This window comes from Podarcis cretensis (genome assembly GCF_951804945.1).
Source record: "Podarcis cretensis genome assembly, chromosome: 4".
Taxonomy (NCBI): domain Eukaryota; kingdom Metazoa; phylum Chordata; class Lepidosauria; order Squamata; family Lacertidae; genus Podarcis; species Podarcis cretensis.
Window position 1 is genome coordinate 105,215,026 of NC_137173.1, and position 25,784 is coordinate 105,240,809.

General features: G+C 43.1%; 1 protein-coding gene across 11 annotated transcripts in view; it reads right to left on the reverse strand.

The window, feature by feature from the left end:
* The window catches only part of PCDH17 (protocadherin 17), a 143,204-nt gene that overhangs the window by 12,745 nt on the left and 104,675 nt on the right, over positions 1-25,784 (reverse strand). The window contains exon 5 of one of the 11 annotated variants that reach the window (XM_079972479.1): positions 23,396-23,418. The exons of the other annotated variants lie outside the window; for them this stretch is intronic. Within the exon in view, the coding sequence (XP_079828605.1) occupies positions 23,411-23,418 (8 nt within the window). The 3' untranslated portion in view covers positions 23,396-23,410. Of the gene's footprint in view, positions 1-23,395; positions 23,419-25,784 lie in introns of those variants that run through there. 11 annotated transcript variants of the gene reach the window in all.

Below are 25,784 nucleotides of genomic sequence, written 5' to 3' on the forward strand. Positions count from 1 at the left end.
GTAGTATGTCATGTGTTGTTGTTCATCTGAGGTGGTATTTCCCTAATTTTAAGACCTGCAAAGGAACAGATAATTGTGTTATCTCCCGCTTGGACTACTGCAATGCGCTCTACGTGGGGCTACCTTTGAAGGTGACTCGGAAACTACAACTAATCCAGAATGCGGCAGCTAGACTGGTGACTGGGGGCGGCCGCCAAGACCACATAACACCGGTCTTGAAAGACCTACATTGGCTCCCAGTACGTTTCCGAGCACAATTCAAAGTGCTGGTGTTGACCTTTAAAGCCCTAAACGGCCTCGGTCCAGTATACCTGAAGGAGCGTCTCCACCCCCATCGTTCTGCCCGGACGCTGAGGTCCAGCGCTGAGGGCCTTCTGGCGGTTCCCTCATTGCGAGAAGCAAAGCTACAGGGAACCAGGCAGAGGGCCTTCTCGGTAGTGGTGCCTGCCCTGTGGAACGCCCTCCCATCAGATGTCAAAGCGATAAATAACTACCTGACATTCAGAAGACATCTTAAGGCAGCCCTGTTCAGGGAAGTTTTTAATCTGTGATATTTTAGTGTATTTTTGGTTTTTATGGAAGCCGCCCAGAGTGGCTGGGGAAACCCAGCCAGATGGGCGGGGTACAAATAATAAATAATTATTATTATTATTATTATTATTATTATTATTATTATTATGTCTTCATATGTAAAACTACAGAATTCAAAGTGGGTGCACTTTCTTTTTCCCATGACTGTACTTATTCCCTTGGTCTGAGAGTCACATAACTCCATACCCTCCAACATTTCTCTGATAAAAATAGGGTGGTCCAAAGGAAAAGCGGGACAATCCAGGATCACATCAGAAACCAGGATGGCTTCTTTAAATTTGGGACTGTCCCTGGAAAATAGGGAAACTTGGAGGGTCTGTAACTACTGTGTTTCCTTTATGGACACATTCATATATAACTATTCTTCAATGTGTTGATCAAAACAAGTAGGACTTACTCAGTGGATTTACAAATGCTTATTCAGACTTGAGAGTGGATCCATTACATGGAAGGGGGAAATACCTGGAAAATGTGGGGTATTTAACATCTTGGTCTGCATTCAAAATCCCCTGTAATGCAGGTAAATGGACTGAATAAATAAATAAATTGTGTGTGTTGGCTGAGCTGCAAACAAAAGAGTTCCTTCACAAAGAGAGTACCATAAAAATATGGAGTTTTGAACTGGCATCCCAAGCAAGAGGGCACCTCCAGGTACCTGAGCATCTTACTTAGAACTAGCGATCAAGTCTCAAGTCAAGGTAACAAGCAAGTTAAGAAGCTGAGTGACTGGAGGCCGAGTGCCTCCCATTTAATTAATTAAGGCATCACTTAAACTTTAGCAAGGGCACAGTCAGGGTGTGCTAGAAGATAAATCCTGTAATATATATATATATATATATATATATATATATATATATATATATATATATATATAGTTCAGGAGCCAAATACTAGGAACAATAAGCCTGGACAAATGCATTTTCAATTCTGCCGCAGAAGGAAAGCTATCTCTAAATTAGCAGAGAAGTCTTGAGGGGCAATAGTAAACCAGAAACCTAGATTAAATACCAATTTTGGAGGAGTAACCCCACCCCACCCCTACCCTTATATGGCTCCACACAATGGAGCAAATGGGAGATATTAAAGGTGGTATTAGCTTTTGCGTGTTCAGACCCAGAGACCTCCCCCCTAAATAAAAACACATTTTAGTTTGGGTTTTTGGCAGAATTTAGGCCACAACTTTATTGCTTACAGAAAAGTGAGTGGTTGCATAGGCTCTGGTTCGACTAGCTCTCTGCATCCTTGCAGGCAGCGCTGACCCAGGGCACCAGCATAGGTCAGCCAAGGGTGAACACCTGAGGTAGGTGAAAAGCCCGGGAACAGACTCTGTCCACTCCCCAGATGCTCCCCTGGACTCTGGCATGGGCACAACCCCCTCTCAGGCGTTGACCAAACCGAGTTGAGTCCCTGGATTCCTTTAACGGAATACCTTTCACATAGGGATGGCGAGAGGGTTCTCCCATCCCTATCACATGAACAAGTGCCCATCCGCAACCTTACAAGTTGTGATGATTTGCTACGCAGCAGGCGAAACCCAAATGGCAACAGCCAATCAGCCAAGTGGGGAAATTTCTGCCATGCCCCTGTCCCAATGACAGACGACACATGACGGAATAGCAAGGTCAAGCGCAAAGCCCTAAAAGTAGGGAGAGGTGGGCGGGTGTTCCGATGCACGAGCCGAAAGAGGAAGTTCTGGGTCACGTGCATGGGTATATATAGGTCCCTCGCTCCGTTTAGACTGTGCCCCATTGGCCAGATTAAACCCAACACCGAGGGACCTACCAATCGGGTGTTGTGGCTAACCAATCAACCCAGCCACAAGCAGGAGGTCAGTCTCCAGGTCTCACCGCAACACATGCCCTCTTTTAGGGAGGACACAATTTAGTTCCAACGCAGTATAAGTTTCAGTTTTTTAGGGTAAAAGGGACAGCATTTAATGAAAGCCTAAGAGTAGGACTCAGCTGAAAATTTCAGCTTCCAGTTCAATTAACACCAGTTTTAAAAGTAGTTCAATTTTTCAATACTAATGTAAATCACAACTTAAACTGCATGGTTGCTTGCAGTATAAAAAGCTTTAGTTACAATATAGCACAGACCTGGTTTAAGGTATTTAGGGCAGCAAAATCAAAATGGCAGATTCCAGGCCAAGTCAAAGCTTCATCTTTCAGTCCAGCATAAAAACTGTTTAAAGTTCTGGAGGGACTTCAAGCTCCCACACCCAGGCCAATGTCCACTTCCCATTTAATCACTGCCCATCATCTACTCCTTAAATTTCCCTTGTTCTGGTCATGACAATGAGGTAACATTTCTAGATTCCCTAAATAACTGCAACCTAGAACAGATGAGAGGGGGTGGGGGCTCTTAATCGTAACTGGCATCTTGCTGTGATATGTCAGTGCTGTTGAGCTGACTGGGAACAGCAGTCAGAGTGCTGTCGAATTCAACATATTTTGAAATGGCCAAGGAAGTTCAACACAGTAACATTTGACTTCAAAAGAGGAAACTCCCCTCAAATGAGATCACCTCTCAACTTCATTTTTTACAAAAGGATAAAATTTTCAGGAATGTCAGGGGGTTGTTCAAAACTTCAAGAACAGAAGCTCATATAGAATATATTCTACAGAATGCCAGGGGAGCGGGGAGGACAAACAGGACCAGGAGAATGCCAGCATGGCTAACAAGCAGAGTCAGGGAAGCTATTAGAGGCAGGAATACTTCCTCCGGAAAATGGCACTACAGTGGTACCTCGGGTTACGAACGTAATTCATTCTGGAGGTCCATTCTTAACCCCAAACCATTCTTAACCTGAGGCCTGCTTTCGCTAATGGGGCCTCCCACTGCTGCGTGATTTCCGTTCTGATCCTGGGGCAAAGTTTGCTACCAGGAGCACCTACTTCCGGGTTAGCGGAGTTTGTAACCTGAAGTGTTTGTAACCCGAGGTACCACTGTACTCTTGCTCAAGAGAGAACAAAAAAGGAACACCAACTTCAGTAAAAGAAATGCAAGCAGTTAACAAAGCATGAATGCAACACTTCCCTTGCAAAACAGCACAGAATTTATTTTAGAGGAGAAATAGACATTACAGTACACTACTATTATATCAAATTCACCAATATGAATTAATTCTGTTCAGTCTAAAGGTTAAACTACATGTGATATGGGGGATCCATGACTGAATCTTCTTACCCCTTTACTTCAAAGTAGCACGGGAAGAAGGGCTGGTAATTTAAATGGGAAATCATGCTGGCAGTTCAAAACTGCACACACACACACACACACACAGAGAGAGAGAGAGAGAGAGATGACATTTAGGGAATGTCCCTATATTTCAGAGCACATATGATATTTAGGACCGATATTTATGGTCCTTCACTGGCTCCACATAATGTCTTTATGGTATGGTAGATGCATGTCACAGACATGAATTCAGGTTTCAAAAAAGTCTGAAATGAGTTAATAACATTGGTAAAACAAGTAAACCACAATGACTGCTGTTTAAAAAGGGCAATTTAAATCTTTGATATATGCAAGCACAAGCCTTTGAATTGTCCTTTGCCCTCCTCCTCAAAATACAAACCAAAACACTTATTTTAGCTAGAGGATTTTTATCAGGGTGTCTCCTTCAATTAGAAGATGTATTTTGGGATTAAAAATAGAACTGACATAACTACTTGTGGTAGGGATTTGTTTATCCGCATGGCCCAAGGATGGTTTAATAATGACAGATAAATGGAATGCACTTCTGCAGCATATCAGGAACATCTCTGTGCTGCTTTAAACTAGTCCTTTGCCGAGACCTGGGAGAAGAGTCGGTGGAAAAGGACTGGAAGAAGTTCAAATAATATCTTCAAAAACATTGTAAAATGTTTGAATGTTAAAATGATGTTTGGATATAAAGATAATATGGCATCAGTGACATAGTAAAAAGAAATATGTAAAAAAGTTTTAAGAAAAAAGGGTATGACCAGAGTAAAGTTATTTCGAAGCTAAATAAATGAAATAAGGGAAAAAGGAAAACCGAAGACATAATAGGTTGAAATGTATAATACTAAATAAGACTGGAAAGAGGGTAAGGAATTGCTGAATTTGATTGTGTAAAGGGAGATGTGAGGAAGTCAGGAAAGAGGGTTATGAAGATGGTTAGCAAAAAACTAGATTTTTATGCTTTTCTTTTTGTTTGCTTTTTTTGTTATACCTTGTATTGTGTTTAAATGTTTATGTTGAATACTTGTTTTATTATGCAAAATTTAAATAAATATTTCATTTTAAAAAAATAAACTAGTCCTTTGGTTCTCCTAGCCTAGTGCTGTGGCTCTTCAGATGTGAAACAGGCCATTGATTTGGGCAGCTATGCAAGAGACACTTGGATCACATAAAACATTTGGTGTACTTGCAGCAATAGTAATGGTGTTTGTTTGTGGGTGTATATTGCAGTTTCTGCCATTCATATCAAGCACAGACATATTTGCCAGTAACAACAGCAAGATGCGTCACTGGAATGGTGAGAACCCTCCCCAGAATTGTGGCTTTGCACCACAAGAAAATAGCCCTGGCTGAAGTGAAGTACTTACACAAGGAGCAGAGCATGCACAACAGCTTTATGCAGTAACTGCATGATCCCCCCGACTATGCCAACAGAAGACAAAGTCATTACCAGATGTGGAATGGATGGAGCTCTGGAGATGGATGCAACCATGGCACTTCAGATAAATGATAAATGGGATCTAGGCTCCCTATCCGAAATATGGCCAGTTTTTCCAGCCAAACCTTGACCCATATGCCTCTTTCATTATGTCCATACGTCTACAAATGTCTGCTGCAACAAAACTATGTTTGCTCTGTAAAAGCAAGATGAGAGACTGTTAATACGTTGGGTTCCAGGAAGGCAGATGGTGTACCAGAGACATAAACATCAATACTCTAGTAATGCAAGCAGTGGGATTTATTGCAATGACCAATTCACTAAAGGTCACCATAAGCCTGCTCTCCCCCCACCTTTTCTTTACTGTTAGATAGATCTGGTAGACAAGACAAAATCCACACCATACTGAAAAACCTGTAGGAAGGTTAAGAGGTGTAGGAAGAGTCATCACCTGCCAATTCTACTCTTGATTACCAGAAACACAAAATAAAAACTTAAAATTCTCTTTGAAAACAAATCAAAGTCTCTTACCAGGTAACCCAAACCATATACAAGTGGACACATCTGTTCATCCACCCACGTTTTGCCCTGGGCTCGGCTCGCCACTGGTGCGCAGACCTTGGAAAGTTGCCCATGAGGGAATGTGGCCATTGCACTGAAACACATTTCCCCACCCCTGCTCTGCATTTCTGTGACAAAAGTGGGAGGGGCAGGGACTTCTAAACCTCTTTATTTGTCCCTCAGAACTCTCCCTAGGCCACACCTCCTCTCCACAGGCCACGCCCCCTCACTAGCCCTGCTTGGCATGCAGGTGTCTTGCTCAGATGTCATGCCTCCTGCTTGTCTGGATGCAGGATGGAGAGGGGGGGGTGAGCGTGAGCAGAAACTAGCATGCCATTTCCATTCCTTGCTCCACCCACTTTTGCCATTGGCCCCCTCCAGTGCTGCCATGCGGCCCTTGGAAAGTCACCCAGAATGGAATGTGGCCCTCAGGCTGAAGAGTAGCCTCACCCTTGTAGGCCTCCTGAGCAGGCCAAGTCCTCAATTGACTTTTTAAATTTATTTATAAAAAACAACATTTTATTTGTTTTTGCATTTCTGCGGACCTCAGAGCTCCACCACGAGCATGCTGCTGTTTCTCAGCGGTTTCGGTTGTAGCTGCCATCACTACCTGAGTTCACTATTAGAAGCCATGCTTCTTGAGCAAGTTATGATAGTCAAAAGCCAGTGGTGAACTCTGCATTCTTCAGTCTAGGACAAGGGCTTTAAGTTTGTTTTCACTGTAGTTGAAAGGAAAAAAAGAAAGTGATTTCTGTGCACCACAGGAAAGACTGGAAACTGGCAGAATTTCTTTCATCCAAAAAGTTTGTGAATCGCTTGCCCTCCATAGTGATAATGATGTATTAGACCAACATTCCCAGCAGGTTCATTAGTGCTTGACCAGATGGCATCACAAACTATGACTTTCCAGATCCACTGAATTATGCTTCATTGAAAGCATTATTACACCCAGGTGAGAGATTTCCTGGACGAGGTTAGATGGCTTGTGTCTGGGTTATGGGAAAATCCATGTTTTGTCCAAAAGCTGAAATGCTACAAGTCTGCCCTGGCTTTCTCCCTCTCTTGTTTCTAGGTTAGCAGATCACTCCATAGCCAGGAACTTGGTGCTCTCTTTTTGTCTGGAAAGCTTTGTCTGGAAAGATTTTAGGGCCATAATAAAAACCCTCTGCTTGCAAGGCAATTGAAATACTCCCCACCCCTCGGAAACCCAGTCATGCATCCGTAAGAAAAAAACCAGTAAGGTCCTAAACGAAGTATGAAGGTGCCTCACAGTAACTCAGTCCTAGATAACCACATGCAAAGCAATCACACAACTACTGGCATTTACAAGTGTTTTCTGTAGTCTAGCTTAATTAATGAACAAGCTGCTTTTTCTATTTTAAACTAGTCAGATGATCACTGCATTTTCATGTGTGTTATTGGTATCTAGGATTGCCAACTACAGTTTCTAATTCCCCATGCACTTTGAAACATAACATGAAGTGTCTGTGTTGTTCCGTTCTTAGTAGTTTTGTTCTCCTTGAGCTTCTGGACCAAACTGGGATGCCCTCTCCTTCACCCCAGGGTTCAGCAGAGAGGTAATTCTCCTTTCCCATAGTTGGTCAGCACAGTGCCTGCTGATAATAGCTGCCACGGTAGTCTCCATTATCAGGATGGTACAGGGTAAGTAGAAAGAGACATAGAGAGCAATCCAAACCCACGGTTTGCTGGAATTAGCAGAGTTTGAAATAGGCAGATGTCCATCCAAAGTCTTTCATCCTGGCTCAGATGGAGAAAAGTGGAAATAAGCTGTCTGGGCCAAGGCCAGAGTAAGCCCTCCAAAAGGGGCAGGATAGAACAGGGGCAGACTTAACCCTGCCCCAAAATCCTTTCAGCTCAGTCGCATGATCAAGACACCTAGGAGAAGTTTCACTGGCAAAAAGGATGGTGTAAATCAAGCTCTATTTTAAAGGGTTATTTTCCCTCCGCCAGGCTCAGCCAGCAGTAATCCCCACTTCTGAATGGAGTTTGCCCTGGAAGAAGGTGTGGGGTGGGGGGAAAGCACACATATGCTATGCCCCAAGTGGAAAACCCAAGTGTGTGGGAGGGGGGAATGAGGAAGACAGGAAGGGTCTCCATAACTTGCTCCTTTGTTAGGGTTACCAGACGTCCCCATTTCTCGGGGACAGTCCCTGGATTTGCGAATAAATCCCCAGACAAATTCCATCCCTGGAATATCCCTGGATCTCATCTAATGTCCCTGGGAAACGCAGCAGCGGCAGTCTCAGCAGCCCAGAGCAGTTGGCTCTGGCTGGCTTCAGGAGCTGCTCACAAGTCCCCATATGATGGTGGTACAAGGGTTATAAGATGCCGCTTCTGGGCTGCCTCCACCTTCCCTGACCCCAGCAACTAAGCTGTGAAGGGAGGCTTCATGCTGCCTATCAGAGCTTGCGTGCAAGCAGGAGGGGGCAGGGATCTCTCAGTTAGGCAATGGGAAGCCTCCCTTCCCAGCTGAGGGATCCTGCCCCCTCCTGCTTGCACACAAGGAGGAATGGGATTGGGGCTGCTCTGATATGAAGATCCCTGCTCCCTCCTGGTTGCATGCAAGTAGGAGTTGGGATGGCGCTGTGCTAGTGTGAAGCCTCCCTTCCCAGCTAAGAAATCCCCCCCCCCTTGCACGCAAGTAGGAATGCGATTGGGGCTGCTCCGATAGGAAGGGAGGCATTGTGCTGCCTGAGCCTCGCAGCCACCGCCGCTCTCAACCCTCCTTCTCTGTCTTCCATGCCTGACCCACGGCGCACAGCTTCCCCACCACCACCAGAAAAGAACCAACAACTCAGGGGCTGCCCAGGCTCATGGAGAAAGGAGATACAGTGGTACCTCTGCTTAAGTACTTAATTCGTTCCGGAGGTCCATTCTTAAACTGAAACTGTTCTTAACCTGAAGCACCACTTTAGCTAATGGGTCCTCCCACTGCCGCCACGCTGTCAGAGCACGATTTCTGTTCTCATCCTGAAGCAAAGTTCTTAACCCGAGGTACTATTTCTGGGTTAGCGGCGTCTGTAACCTGAAGCGTATGTACCCTGAAGCGTATGTAACCCGAGGTACCACTGTAGAAGCCTCAGAGGAAGGGGAAACGTGGCAGTTGAGGTCAAGGCGGTGGCCACCCCCCTGCCACCATCATCGCTGCAGCATCAACATCCCCAAACATTTGTTTGTTTGTTTAAAGTGTCCCCGTATTCATTGAAAAAAATCTGGTAACCTTTAAATCTTTGTAACCTTTAAAGGAAAACGTAGTAGGACTTCTCCCTGTCCCTCACACACACCCCTGAACTGGTGGGACAGTTTCTGCAGGGCCATAACTACCATTTTGCATGACTCCATCCCACACCATTCTGGGACTGCTGGGGCCAATGCTGGCATGGGAGGCAATGCTGTTCCCCCATCAGCTCTATGGGCCTCGGCCCTCCCCTCTGTATCCAGATGTTGCTGAAGTAGCATGGGATACAGCCATGGCCTCGGCAGCAAGACTATTGCTCTTGTAACTTAAGGGCCACCACAGGGTTGCTGCTTCCACATTAATTGCTCCTAACTCTGAGGTCCATGAAGTTGCAGATACAGTTGTAGCTATCAAAAAGACTTATTTTGAGCCTGTTTCATTAATCCTGCCCTAGGACACAACCTGTGTTGCATTGTAGAAATAAAACACTGCTCCTGACAGAAGCAGAACTCTTGCATCCAAAGTTTCTTTTTTAGCCTGCCTAATAGTGTCCATATGCATCAGCTTCATATCTTTCATCTCTTAACTTTCAGACATGTAATTTAGCTACACAGCTGCAGTTTAAAAATTATTTCTCTTTCTACCCACCCTCCCACTGCAGCCGCCAGTCTTCTCTCTCCCTCCCTCCCTCCCGTGACTCTGTGCAGTTCAGCTCAAGACAAATGCACGCCAGCCAATTTGCTGCTACCCAGGGAAAATGTTAGAACATAAAAACATTCCCTCCCCTCAGCTTCAGAAAGAGCCTAGGGCTCAGGGATGCAAGTATTAGTAAATCTGATGCCATGCATATGCTCCTATTGCAAGTGCTTATAGACAGACCTCTGGCATCTGTCTCTCTGTGTTAAAACAGGCTTAATTGTAATAATATCTCTCTTCTGGATTCTGAGCACACAACACTACAAAACCGACTATGACTGATAGCATGGTTAAAAATGTTTTCTTTTTGGGGGGTGAATATATCATCTGTGCATTTTAATGAGCTGACTTAATGATTGTGAGTCACGTGTATGACTCACATGTGTGTATGAACTTAACAGTGCCTAGTTTAGTTTTTGCTGCTTTTTTATTTTGTTTTACAGATTATAAATGTTGTATTGATTTAATAATCATATAATGTGCGTTTTGCTTTAATCGTGATGTTTAGCTTATTTTTTTAGTTGTGTTTTGTAGATTGTAATGGATGCATTTGTAGATGTTCTATTATGTTCTAGTTATTTATTGTTTGTAAGCTGCTTTGGGATTCGTTTGAATGAAAAGCAGCATAGAAAGATTTTATAATGAATCAAATAAAATCTTCTACAAGATCGGAACAGTGAGTTTTGCCCAGAAGTCATGCTGGAAAGGAATTGTCTGCTGCCATCACACCCTCCAGATTGGCTTCCTTGCAATCTACAGACCTCGTGACCCTTGAAGAACTTCAAGCATGATGGTTTACTGCCCTGATCTCAATGTCCCATTTTCACTCTTGGCTCCCTCAGTAGCTGTTGCTTCCCTTTCAGGATCACATTGTGGGGGAAGCGGCAGACTACAATATTGGCCCAACTGTGAAAAGATCTGCAACAGTGACTGCACACTTCTTGGTTAAGGGAAGGGACAGTTTTTTTAGGAAGCCAGAGGTAAATGGTGACCATGGGTGCTAGTCTGTATGGAAAGGGGACTCATCTGGGCCAGAAGGTCGCACAGTGAAGGTGAACCAGAGACTAGATGCAGAGGAGAATCCAGTCATTTCCGCCAATTCCATGTAGTCCATCAACTTCATCTGCCATTCTTCCAGGGTGGGTAAATCTTGTGTCTTCCAATATTTTGCGATCTTGCTGCTGTTGTTGCATACATAAAAAATGTTCTATCCTTCTTTGGCACCAATTGGCCGACTACGCCCAGGAGAAAGGCCTCTGGTTTCTTCAGGAAGGTATATTTGAATACCTTTTTCGTTTCATTATAAATCATCTGCCAGAATGTCTTAATCCTTGGGCATGTCCACCAAAGGTGAAAGAATGTACCTTCAATGTCATTACATTTCCAACATTTATTATCGGGCAAATGGTAGATTTTTGCAAGCTTGACTGGTGTCATGTACCACCTGTAAATCATTTTCATTAAGTTTTCTCTTAGGGCATTACATGCCGTAAATTTCACTGGAAAAAGTTTAAAGACTATTTACGGAAATACTGTAAAATTTATGAATGTTAGGAAAATGTTGGAATGAAGTTATATGGCTTTAGTAGAAATGTTATAAGGAATTAAGGATAAACAGATTAATAGAGTATTAAAGGGAAAATAAGGTTAGAATGTGTTAAGATAATTATAGGATTAAAAATAGAGGAAGATGGAAAGGAATTGCTGGAAAAATTAATAGAAGTAGAATACAAAAAGGGAGGTGCAAGGAGGTCGCGGAAATAAGTGAATGAAAGATAAGATATTGAAATTATTTGATGTGTTTTAAATTGTGTTTGTTTTGTTTTGTTAGTTTAATGTTAGTGTTTTGTTAGTGTAATGTAGTGGTTTTTTTCCCGTTTGTATTGTATTGTATTGTATTGGTTTTATTTTTTGTAGTGTTTAAATTGTTGGAAAAGGTAATAAATATCATTTTTTTAAAAAAAATAGATGCCAAGGAGAATCAACTGGTTGGAATCAGAGCAATAAATCTGGGCCTGAAGTCATGGCCAGCCAAGCCCATCCATGGAGTCCACACATTGAACCAGAAGAACAACATATCAGGTGTGTGTGTGTGTGGGGGGTCATTTGCTATCCTTGATTTGCCAGCAGGTGTGGAGGGTAGGATAGCTCCTCACATCTAAAGAGAAATTCATTATAAGAAGTTTCTGTTTTATCACAGCCGTTCTGGGGCAACCCAGTCAGATGGCTACATATACGGTAATTATATCATTACCACCACCATCATTATCTTTGATCTTCACTCTTGTGCCATATAATGATATTTTAAAATAATCTATTTCTTGCTTCTGGCAAAACCATATATAAATGAGCTGGTATTTAAATGCGGTGTGGGAAACCTCTCTGAGAAAGGTCACTGCTCTCAGCCAAACATTCCCCCCCCCCACTTCCCCCAAAAATCATAGAAATGGTATTCCTCAGATGGAACCTTTAAATGTGCCTTGAATTAGACTTTTGGCAAAACCTGGCAGCAACTCAGGGAAATATGGAGCTCTTTGTACTGAGACATTTTTCATTGTCATGCTGAAGCTTTCTAGCTTTTTTCCAAATTCCTCTCAGATGTTTTGCCTGAGGACAAACTTCAAATTCATTACAAATTTCAGTGTTTTGGTAGCAAATCTAGTCTTTGAGCTGTGCCACAGGGCTCTTTGATATTTTCACTGGAATAAACTAATGTGAGTACCTCTATGGAATTTAAAAAGAAGAAATGTTATTTTCCTTGATTTAACAGTGGAAACTGTTCACAGTCTCTTAATCAAACTTAATGCCTAGGAAATGTTTCATCCAGTGTTCTATTCCTCATTGTTCCCCCCCCCCCAATTGCTAGTTCTCCTTCCTTCACACATATAATCTCTCATCAAATCTATGTGGCAGCAAGAAGAGAAGAACGGAGCTTTGCAAATCTGCAAACAAGTGTCTTTAGGTGACTGAAAAAAGTTTATGGAATATTACTTGTCAACAGAATGCAAAACTTGGATAGATTCGTGGGGGTAGTTCAAGGCTTTCCACTTCCTGGCTGAGTAAAAAAAACAACTGAATGAAGAAAATGTAAAGTATAATATTAGACAATTTGTGACCTAATCTTAGTAATATAATTTGCTTTCAGACAGGACAACAGCATTGGCAATTGCTCTTCACTCAGACCAGCAAATTTACACACATCCTTCAGAGGTATGACCCCTTTCTGCAAGAAAGAATGAAAATGGTTGAAAAGCTGACATCCAACATGAATTATAACAGCAGAGGCTGAATCTTCTCAAGGTCTTTTATTTTACAGAGCTTATTACTATTCACATTCTTACTCAAGTCTATAAGCTGTAAAATTCTCCCTTCTTGTAGCAATAACTCACTTTCTAGAATGACACCTTGTACTTTCTCTCTCCCTCTTGCATGCGTGCACACACACACACACACACACACACTGTGACTTCCATTGTTATCATTGCTCAGTGTAGCAGTCAAAACATAGTTTTCCACACCCTTCCATTTAATTCTACCGTAGAACAATAACAATACATCCTTTAATACACCTATGGAGTTCTTCTAAGGGGGTTGGTTCCTGTACCTTCTTTGCTTTCCTCTAAGCTGAGGCAAACCTCTTTCTACGCAAGAGGCCAGAGCAAGCAGCCACACACCGTGGTCATGCAGGGTCTGTGAAGGACTGCCCTCAACGTTTAACCTTTAGCCTTTCAGCTTGTGGCCCATCAAGCCGAACAGAGCCACCAGTCCCCTCTTTAACACTTGAAGCTGCCTTGGAATGAGCCAGGCCACAGGCCCATCAAGTTCAGTGCTACCTTCTGAGGCAGGCTGTGGATTTCCAGGGCATCAGGCACAGGCTGCTTCCAGCCCTGATTCTTTCTTTTACTCTGGGAAGACAAGGGATTGAAGTGAAGGCTATTTGCATGCCAAACATTCACCCCCATTTTTAACGCTCCTATGCAGACACAAAAGTCAGAGCCTTATTGACATACAGCATCATGATCTGTACTGTACTGCAAGTGAACTACTGTTCTCTAATGGGACGTGCATTGGCCTGGCTAACTCACAATGTTAAGCCAAACTATGGCACAAAGTAGGACTGCAGCTTCTAATTTGCTCCCCTCCCCACACACAACTTCCATGCTACTGTGTCATGACTGGGCTTAGGGCTATGTGTAAACTTAGGTTCATGATTTGTCTTACAGCCAACAAACCAGGAGTTGTAAACAAGGTTTGTTTTGCGCTTACCAATCACGTTTTTTTGTGGGAGACACAAACTAAAAGTCTGGGTTCACACATAGCACTAAGTCATGGCTCAGATCCTGGTTGCGCAGCAAGGGGGGGGGAGCAAAGTGGCCACACTTTTCTGACTGTGAACCAGTACACTTGCTCTTTCATGCTTGCTCATGTTTTGACTAAGCATCACATGCAAATGTGGCCGTTAAGAAGGCCAATTTCAAAAAGCTGAAGGAGCTAGGGGGTGTGATCCCATGGTCAGAAATACTCAATGAGCAGGGAGTCCAATAAGGATGGGAGTTTCTAAAAGGAGAAATACTGAATGCCCAATACCAAATTGGCCTTCTTAAAGTCCAGAGTGTGTGTCCAACTACACTCAGTTTTCCCTTGCCTCTGTATCCTGGAACCCAGGAGAACAAGAGCACTTCCACTTCATCAATCCGTTCCTCCCGACTGGCAAGGACCAGGTCCAAGACAGATGATCCCCTTGTTGGTTCTTCCGCCTTCTGGGAAATGACATTGTCAACAAAGCAACTGAGGCATTTGTCAGACCTTAATGCTTCTGCTGATTAATATTTGTTAGTTGTTTTTCTCACGAAGTGACTCAAAATGATTTGCATAAAAAGCTTATGACATTCATTTTTTGCATATTCATTTTTCAATTTTTAGGAGCACATTTATATGAACTTTAACTATAGAGAGCTAAAGGCATTTTTGCACTCATTTTGTGAAATTATGTCCGTTCAAATATCCAGCAAGCATCTATGGTGCTCTTCTTTAGATGCTTACTTAAAACATTTTGAATCATCCTGGCTTTCCCTTTCAGCATGACTCAGCCATGCTGCTCATCATATTGAAGGTGTTTAACTATATCTTCTATTTCATTTTGTCCTGGGGCAGCTGTGTGGCTCACTAGCCCCACCCACCTCAAACCTCACACTGTTAACACTTCCCACTCTTGACTAACCTGGGTAAGCCCACTCCTCACTCCCTTTACACATCACCACCTCCCCCTCCCTCGTGATAATGCCAGACCTTCCTCCCCACTCCATGCAATTGGTAGGCCTCCTTTGAACCTTCCCAGTCTCAATTTTGATGTGGATCTCTTCCATTTTGCAGCCTTGCTTTGCATCCCCTTCTCCCCCATGCCTTCTCTCCCCTCCTTTCCCATGACCTCCCCACATGCACACAGATCACCCCCACAGAGTCTTCTGGATCTTATCTCCCCCCCCCCCCACACACTGCAACTGCTAAGCCCCATTTCCACAAACCCACCAAATTCTGAAGCGGACAGCCCCATCTATTCTGCGTCTCCTTGGTATCTGGGTTTTCATTTCCAACCCCTATTCCAATGCTACATCCTCCTTCCTCCTCTTCTGCTAATCCTCTGTCCAACACATCTGGCAAAGGTCTCTGGGTGCAAAATAAACTCCTCTGTACATGTGCAGAGTGCCTGTGTATTTTTTTCACCACCCCATGACTGGTCTCCTTAGTGCACTCCTTTTTCCTTTTCTCTTTCTCTCCCACCTCCCCGAGTGATTCCCCGTCTCACTACTTCCCTGTATGGGACACTTCCCCACACTATTTCCCCTTTGATACCTACCCTTTAGCTTCCCTCCATGATTTTGTATCCCTTTTCTCCCTCCCCTTCTGGTAAACCCTGCTTTCTACCCACCCCGTCACGAATCTTGCTAAAACAGTATTCTGCTCAAAAGTGGCACCAAAAAAATAGTCAAAAGGCAATGTGTGAATTGAATATTACATTCAACAGCTGCAGTGTGCTGCAGAAGGTTTCAGTTGCAGTGATTTTTCTAACTTCATTCAAAATTCTCATGAAAGGAAACAATTGGATAATGATCTTTGATCCTGTGGGCTTTCTAAATAGTTTTATTTATTTCAATAGTTCATTTTCAGTCTCTCCAAAAACTTTCCACTGTTGAGGTCTCTTCTGTAAGAGAGAAGAGTTAAGTGGTCTGCAAAAACTGAGGAGGAAACCTTGAAGATGCCTGCTACCCCAGAATACAATATAATTTCTGCCAGCAGTTTCAAGGGAATGACTGGCTTAATATGGAATGGAAGGAATTAAAAGGTTTGTGGGGAATACTGAAATTTATTGAGAGTTAGGTGTAAAATAGTGTTGAAATATGTATTAAAAATAACATCTCTTCCCTGTACCTAGCTTCGGGCTGACACCCCATATTTAACAGCTAATATTTTAAAAGCCACAACCAAGAGGAAATACCATGATAGCAATCTTGCATAGTAAGCAATGGAATGTGTTACAAAGATTTTTCTTGTGATCTCCCCCCCCCCCCCCACTGCATGCAGACACAAAAACCTCCTGGTCTGCATCATGTTCAAGTCAATGCAGCAGCAGCAGCAGCAGCAGCAGCAGCTGGGAGCTCCAATCTGCAACCAACAGCATCAGCTCATTGAACCTGCACACCTCTAGGGACTGATTCAGAGCCTCACTGACCCTCTGGACAGACTACTGAGCATCTCATCCACAGTATGTTCTGGGATATGTACTGGCAAAGCAGCGGAATGCCCTGTGGGTGGCAAAAGCTAAAGCGAAATTTCAAATTGGATGGAAGATAAAGGGGGAAAGGGATAAAGCAATGGATTATACAAGGACTAAGGAGAGGGAAATGAATACAGTCAGGGATGGCTGAGAAACAAAATACAAGAATCTTTATCAGCACTTTAGCAGATTTTGAATGCTAAGGGTTAATACTGACAGGAGGAGATGATACTCAGAAAAATAATTTTCACCCTGATATATTTCTGGAAGGATGCTTTTAACCATGCAATGACTAAAGATATGTGCGTCTGGGAGCATGGTTCATGATGTTCTTCTGAATCTCACTGAAATAAGTGGTGGTTAGATGTGTCGTTTGAGGTAGATTGAAACGTATGCACTTTAATGCACCCATACATATCCAGGTTACTAGCTCTTGAAAGCGTCTTGTTGCAGGTAATGAGAGCTGGATGGCGAGAGTTAGGGGAAGATTTCAAAAAGATGTGACATCTATTCTGAGAGTAGCCTGCTCCGTGTGTGTTAAAATGCTGTTTTATACTAGTCTGCATTGCATTTGCTTATTTGGGCTGCGGAGAAGCTTCTATATGCACAGCCCCAACCCCACAACTGTATCTGTCTTGTCTTATAGTTTTTCATTTCAATGATTGGGTTCCTGGAGCACAGTATAAGAAGACTTACACATTTTTAATCCAAAACTAAACTAGTGAAGAAGGATATCAATCTCACTGGAAAACTGATAGCAGGATTAAGGACTGGCCCACAGGGGTGTCATTTAGGAAAGACAAAGAGGGCAATCTATGTTTCAGACCGCATTTCTCAAGTCAACTCCCTGGCTCTGTAAACTGGGCAAATCCTAGGACAATTCCATTGCCTCCCATATATGTGTGCCAAAGGCACAAGACAGTTTATACTAGGAAAGCCAAAAGGATGGCTTTTGGACCAGACTTACTAACTGCTTATTATGAAGTATAAAAAACATAATTGTAACAAATGCTCCTGAACTGCATTGCTTTTTGGGTGGTGGTGGTGGGAGGAGAATTCAGCCTTGAGTATATTCAGGAGAAGACATTTCACAGTGCTGTTAATCACACACAGACCACTCTGAAATTTCTCTGGCCCTGAAACTTGAAATGCTGGAACTTCTTGGTCCATAAGCAACAAGGTTTAGGATCATAGAACAAAAATGCTCTAATACTTTGCTACGAAGCAGGACCTGCATATGCCAAGCCCCTACAGCGGAAGAAGGAACTCAATCAGGAATACAATGGGTCACAAGAAGTCAGGAGGAAGAGGGGAAATATGTGTGAATGGCCAGGTTCAACTTTATACAACTCAATGCTCCTGTTCTTCTTAGGAAGGCCACAGTGAAAAGATAACCATAAACCTTTCTCTTTAGCTGTGGCCTGTGCCGCAACACATAACAGTTACGACTTTGCACTGATTCTCAGCATGAAACAACCCGGTAAAAATATCTTTTAGCAACATGCACCACTTGTAGGAGTTCAACCCCCACTTCTCCAAAAGAAAAAAGAAGATGATAAAGTGCTTTGTGAAACAAAAGTGAATTCTGTAAGTATTTGTAGTTTTTGGCTTAAAGAAGAGAAGCTATTAATTCAATGTGTCTTTCTATCAATGTCACAGATAGCTAAGTGGAAGTCCAGCAATACCCAGAACTTGTCTAGATGATTATGTCTCATGGAGACACTTCTCTTCTAGCAAAGCCATAATCCTGAACTGAAGGCCAAGGCAGCAAGCCCATCTATTAGGCTCAGCTGTGAGTAGCAGGGATTGTTCTCCTGCTATACTCTCTGTTTTGCACCTATGCAATTACTATAGCAGCACCCTTCTATTTGCCACACTAAATCTTGTTGTTCCTCTTCTACCTCTTAGCACACTTCCTTTGTTCTTCTCCCAGAGTTAGGCAAACCTCTGTTAGCAACCTCTGAAGACACAGAAAATGCAGATATATCTAATCCCCTCCCACTTATTATTCAGGTATTGGTGCCTGCCAATAGGATCAGAGTGTCCCAGAAGACATGAGTTCGATGGGAAGGGTTAAAATCAGCTTGCTTCCTGACACTCTCCATTCTTGAGCTCATTCATCATATTCATGGAAACAGCACCATGGAGGGATCTAAGGTTGCCAATTAAGTTAAATTAAGCAAGATGGACAGGAATCTAAGTGAACAAGATCATTGTCATGATCTAAAGCAACTTCATTAATGGCAGAAAGCAATCTTGGCTAAGACAGTTCTTTTAATCAGGTTTTTCTGTCAGCCTTATGTCTCATTAAAAAGTTCCATTTGGGAGAGATTGCTCTTAGAGCTGTATTCCCTATGAAGGGAATGCTATGAGAATATTATGAGTAAAATTTTGTTACCAATATGAGATCGCTGCAATTGCTCATACTGACATCCTTCTTACTCAAAAAAGTGTCGTTTTAAAAAAACAAGTTGGATCTTATGACATCTTTAATCCCTGATGGAGACGTTGGCCTATCTAGTCTGATCATAGGGTTTGGAATTGGCTTGGGGAGATAATCCTGTCTGACTTTATGACATATGGGTACTCAAAACTTTTTCTTTTGATATTAAAAAACAGCTCTCTTAAATATCCCAGAAATGGATCAGGCTTTGGGACTGAAATGTCCTCTATGTCACCCTCAGATTCACGGTTTGATTAATCTGCCTCCCAGATCTACCAAAAACTTTAAGGCAGAGACTAATAGTTTGAGGCAGGAGTAGCCAAAGCAGGGTCCTCCAGAAGGTTGGGAGTACAAGTCTCATCAGCCTTGATACCAGGGCCAGGGATAATGGGAGTTGCAATGAACGACTTCTGGAGGCTCCACACTGGGTTGAAGAAAACAGGATTGGAAGATGTAGCAGTCATGATGCTCATGGTGTTGATTATGATTTGGGGATGGTGATTTGGTCCAAGACTATGCTTGCTCCATTTTCAATAGAAAACAGGTTGATACAAAAATAAAACAGGGAGATAGCAAAAGCAAGATCCAATTAGTTAAAGGATTTCTTAAAAACAAACCCAAAAACCTTCAGATATGGCAGTGGATCTGCTGCTCCATTGCTGTGTTTTGATTGCTTCACCTGGTCTTGTAGCAGAGCTGTGGAATATTGTCAGAAGCATTTTGCAAGCTTGTACCACTCTCTCCTCGCACCCCACTATTTCTCTCTCTGATTCTTGCACTCTTTCTATTTCAGCTTTTGCCCTCTCTTACTTCCTCCTTCCTTCATTTCACATATCAGAACTGACGGCTTGCAGGGGGCTTCTTCCATCACTTTGTCTGTTTCACCTCAACCCATTTTTCATTCCCCTGCCCCGCCATCTTTCCCTCTGGCCCTGACTCCACTCCATAGCTCACTGAAACGTTTTCTGAATCTCACAGGTCACTGTGAAGCAGCCTTGTCTCCTTCTCTGCCTCTCTATATCATCTACACTTGATGCAGAAGAAGAAGCAATTCCCAGAGTGATGGAGACCAGAGAGCAGAGGAAGGGGAGAATATGGCCATATTATTCCAAGGGTATTTTCCAATGGACATTATAAGTAGCCTCAATGCTCAGCTTTATCACTAGTGGAATCCTCCTGCTAAGAGCTTGGTACTGGGACCAATGCCTGGACTTTAAACCAAGTGGTTACAGTGGTACCTTGGGTTAGGAATTTAATTCATTCTGGAGGTCTGTTCTTAACGTGAAGCACCACTTTAGCTAATGGAGCCTCCTACTGCCGCTGCGCTGCCACTGCACGATTTCTGTTCTCATCCTGAAGCAAAGTTCTTAACCCAAGGTACTATTTCTGGGTTAGCGGGGTCTGTAACCTAAAGCATATGTAACCCGAGGTACCACTGTATTCTACTTTTAAAAGAGACAATAACTTAACATTTTTTGCTAAGTTAACAGAGACTTCATTCAAAGGTCATTTGTAATACCAGAACCTCCAATCAATGGCAATACACAGAAGTATACAAGCAGGCAAACAAAGGCACAAAGAGAGTACACAGCTCACTACCCTGTATCACTTTAAATCATTTAGTGCCTGTAAAAAGGCCCAAACTGCTTTTCTGAAAGAGTTTTTGTCGCTTGCTTTGCTCATTCTCCTATAATACCTGCAGGTTCAGTAGAACACATTAATACACAGGTTCCGTCTAGCCACAAGAGTGGGGGCGTTTCAAGTGACCTCAAGTCAATTGGAAAAGAAAATCCTACATAGCACAAACGAGCCTTTTTCTTAAAAGCGCCAAATAAGAAAGCATATCACTGAAAAGGTTGCTTTCACAATATTGCCTCAACAATTCTAAAGAAGAAAACACTTATTGCAATATGATAATAAAGAAGAATCAGGTGGCACAGGGTGGAAGGAGGCCTGTGCATTGCATGCAAGCAGACCAGCTGGTTTCTCACTCCTAATTGCTCTGTAGTTAGTAAGCAGGTGCTGAACTGGTGAAGAGACTCTACTGAAAAGCCCTGTGTGATCCTGAGAGCTCCAGCTGTGGAGTTATGTCTCTGGACCATTCATACAGGCAAGCCATCATGTGCAGGTGACCCAGGCCCCTTTGGCATGTTTGTGTGAATGGGTTATTTCAAACCTAGCTGTGCAGACAACATTTTTATAGCACCTCAAATATTTCTCAGTAGAGGCCAATTCACACACACAGCCACCAATCACTAACTGTAGGGTGAGTCAAGTGCAGAGAAATCAAGAGGTGTGCATGCATGTATGAATGAATGAATGAGGTCTACAACAAACATGCACAGAGAACAGAGAAGCTGAGTGGGCTCAGGAGAAGCTCCTTGACCAGCTGACATGGTTTGTATATACTGCAAGATATGGAGGTATGACATTTACTTGTTTTCTGGAAAGAGAAAATGGGGGGGGGGTCTTTATATATAATTATCTCTCCTAAGTAGTTTTACCTAACTAAAATTAAGAATTCTGGTTTTTTAAAAATAATAAAAGTTTAAATTAGAGTGAATTTTGGAAGCAATTTTAGAGGTTCCTTAATGGCTAAACATCTGAGGAATGTCAAGAGAAGCAAATAAAATTTTGATCCATTTAATAAAGCTGCTTTGAATGGTGCTTTGAATCCTTAACTTGTCATTTAGTGCTCCCCCCCCGCCCGGAAAAATAGATGCCAGTATTCACCATAAAGTTGTTACAGTAAGTGCATACTTTTTACCCCCCCCCCCAAAGATGCCAGTATCCCCTGAAGTGAAGCACTGCCTACATTACCTACAGCAAAATTTCAAGGTGAAGTTGGATGCTAAGAGACTTTGAACTGTTGCAATTTTACTCAGTAAAAGCAGACTATACTGAAATGGATTTGGGACTCTAAACTTGGCTCTCACTGTGATGGGTAATTAAGGTTTGGGCTCTGCCATTTCAGATTGCAGGTGGGGTTTTCATGGTTGAAAAAGCCTTACTGCTAAATAGAAATAAAAATGTCCTGCACGTAAGATGTAAGGCAGGAGACATGTTGGTTTTCTACATGCAGGGATTTGCAGGGGGAGAGAAATGGAGGATTCTTCCATCGTGTGATGCCGCACCTGCTGCACCTGAAGTGCTGCCTTCCAGAGAAAGCTCTGCCACATAAGTACTAGGCTCAGCGTTAGAAAGGAGCCGGAACAAAAGGGCAGAGTTTCCACTGTCAGGAAGCTGTGAAGCTGAGCTGGCAATATACTGTAAATAGGTGCCATTGAAATGCCAGGTTCATGTCAAAATGTTCTGGCTGCCTTCCTAGTCTCTGTCTTCTTTTGATTCTCCACCACTCAGTTTTCCTAATTTGATTTTCTCCACGATCATATTACAAGATACTGCTCATTAAAATAGAAAAGTATTTTTTAAAAAAATAGCAGAGAAATCCAAAAAATTGATTTTCCTAATTTGATTTTCTCTACGATCATATTACAAGATACTGCTCATTAAAATAGAAAAGTATTTTTTTAAAAAATGGCAGAGAAATCCAAAAAAGTAAAAAAGGGATAACAAAGCTAATTCTATAAAACCCCCCATCACACACAATGATTACATTACAATAATTTGGATCCTACCAAGTCAAGAAAGTAGAGACCTCATTCTATTAAATAACTGTACACTACCCCAGGCCTAACCGAGCTAGTTTTGATAACAGAGCCTTAGTTCATCCGATTATCATCAGCACCTGCATTTGGGGAACCCGTGTGGGTAAAACAGGCCTTCCGGCATGTGGCCACAGTGGACAGTGAGAGTCCAACGAAGTGACACTGCTCTCCTCCCACACGTGATGATGATCATGAGGACAATGTGAGGGGAGGAACCTTGTTTAATACTTACACTAGATCAGGCTAAGATCCAGGAGATCCCAGCCTCCCCCCATGCCCTGCCCTCTCACCATCCTGGTACCTGGAGGTCAGATCTTCACTTCATCCGGATCATCATTCAGTTTCCAACAATGGCCAGTCAGATAACTGTTCCCTGTTATTGGTCCTCAGCAATACCCAGAGATATACTATTTCTGAACATGGAAGTTCCATTTAGCTATCATAAGAGACACAACCTCCCTCCATCTGATTATCATTTCATGGAGTGTTGACCCTTACAAATGGCTCGAGTCAGTTATGAATCAAGCTGGGGCGTTCACCTGACATTACTTCAGTCAGAGGAAGGGGGGAATGGCTGTGAATTCATTTGATCCCCAAACTGTGTCACTTTAAAGTGCAGGTGGTTTTGAGTGAGGAGAACTAGTGGGGCTGCCTCCACTGCAATTTTCATGGGTGGCTTTGGGCAGTGGGATTTCACAGACTCAGCTCCCTACCTAGGAGGTGCCTCACAGAGCAGCTGATGTGGGGACAATGAACAGCAGGAATGCTGCTGCTCCTCTTGGGCCTTGGCAAAGGGGGATTCGCGTCCCCATGAAGGAGAGTGTGCATGGAGTCATCACTGATCTGTGAACACAGAGACAGCCATTTATGACTTGTGCTTAGGAAAACTTAGGTTTTCGTGTATAGGAATGTTTTCTCATGAAAGGACATCAGCTTGCAGTTGGAGGCGATACAGTCTAGAGTCTGCTTGGCCATCATCTGCTGCTTTTGAGAAGTAGGCCTGAGAGATACCTGAAACCGTCTTAGTGGGAGCTTCTTTGAAATGCAAACCTGAAAATTACTGTTGACATATATGTTAGATTTATGGGGCTGGGGAGAGAAAGTTTATTTTGGAGATATTTGGTGCTGTGGAGAGGATATTTGGGGAGAAAACATTATTCAAACGTTGGGGGGGGGGGGCTGCAGCCCTGCCAGCCAGCCACATTCCTTCAACAGGAGAGAGTGCTGAAAACTTGAAAAGAAGGGCAGGCATTGTTTCTTTTCTTAAAAAACAACCACAACCAAGTGTTTCTGGGACTCAAACCCAGTTGCAAGCTGCGCCCCTTTGCAATGGAAGTCATTGCCCCAATCAAAGAGCTATGCTTGGGTGGTTGTGGTTATTCCATGAGGAGGTGTCTTCATGTGTTAGAAGTGTTTGCTTCCTCATTAAGTTGCACACATTGTAAGCAAAACTGTCAGAGTCCTCCTGCTCCTCCTCAGGCATCTGCTGCTTTAACAGACAAGACTATGATTGCAATCTCCAAGAAGAGGGAAAGGCATCCATCCTTTCAATGCAAATTCAGAGAGATAGGCAATGCTTTCAACTCACATCATCCCTACCACTCAGCGAAGGTGAGGCATAGCAGCTAAGCCCCTAGCTCTAGCATTCCTCCTGCCATAAACTCAGCCTTCTGTCTGTCTCAAGAGACAATGAAGTGTGCCTCCAGGCATTCTGTTAGCAGCACTGAATTGACCTTTCTGGGATGCAAGCCTGGGCAGTGGGCATGGAGAACCTGGGCTCCCCAGACGACAAGACCCCCTTCTCGACCTCACTGATGTGATCCAAAGAAAAGCAGAACAATGTGTGTGGCACCAGCTTGGCTGCAGGAGTTGCCAGAAGGAGGTGTACAAGGCACCATCCAACTAATCTGGATTTGTGTCGGGTTTACTCTTTAGCCTTTTTGGCTCCCGAAGATATCTCACAGGGTAGCAGATGTCTGAGATTTCCATCTCCTAGATGGGCTACCTTCCCAGGTCTCAACCTCAGCTCCATCCGTGTCTGAGATGTGGAAATAACAGTGCCCTGCCCTAAAGAGTTGTAAGGATGACTGAAATTATGTATAGAAAATGCTACAGCACAGCTGGACAGCAGTGAGCCCTAGGCTTAATTTCATGAGGTCTAATTTCATGTGGGTGACTATGAAGGGGAGCTGGAAGGTGAGTGAGACAAAGGAGCGGCAGAAAGATGGAGAGACAAAACTCTGTCCTGTCCCTTTGGCGGCTCTGGCTGAGCTCACTTGGACTCCAGCCCTGCCCACTGGCAGCAAATGGCCACGACAGGTTACCCTCAAGGTTCTCAACAGAAAACAAAAACAAAAACCTAAGGTTTATTACTCTTAATGCAACAGCATCTGAAACTGCCATCATGTAACATTGGGATGACAGATGCATGTCAATTTCTCTCAATCCAAGGAAAAGGTGCATTCACATAGCATATTTTGAAATGGGTGAAACAGTAACAAATTTCTTAATTCCCATTTGGGGCCAGTCCTAACACTCACCAATATGCTAATGATGTTTTAATGATGCTTTTGGTCAAACAGAAATCTTCACAGACTGACAACAATTTAAGAGGGTGGGGGGAGATGTTCCTTGTCTCCAGCTGTCATCCACTGCTCAGCAAAAGCAGGTAATAACGAGACAAAATATGCCAGCTACTTTTGCAAAAACTGCCTTTTCAATAAATTTACGCTAGGCAGTAATGAGCTGTGTTGTGCGGCATTTAATCTGTTCTTTAAAAAGAAGAAGAAGCTAAAAAGGAATTCTTTCAGCGTGGCTCTCAGATATTAAAGTCCGCACATCATTTATGTTGACAGTTCGGCTTCAGGCTATAAAACAGAAGAACCTGTTCTACATCTTCGCTTAAAAAAGGAGCAGAAAACCTAAACCCCCATCAATCCACTGTCATGGTTTTACATCTTATCTGTGGCAAAAAATGAATCATTGGAAAGATTTGTTCTGATTCCACAGACAGATCCATCAACTTGGTGAGGTTGTGAAACAGGTGATTCAGAGACTGGTAATTAGTGGCAACCATCCCATAGGAATGTGTGAACACCTTGTGCAACCATTCATTTTGCATTCGTAAGTCAGTATTCTGGATTCTGTGTTTCAATTCTGTGCTGCCCCTTTGATTGTCTCCTTAACTCAGAAAGGGGCAAGCACTTAGC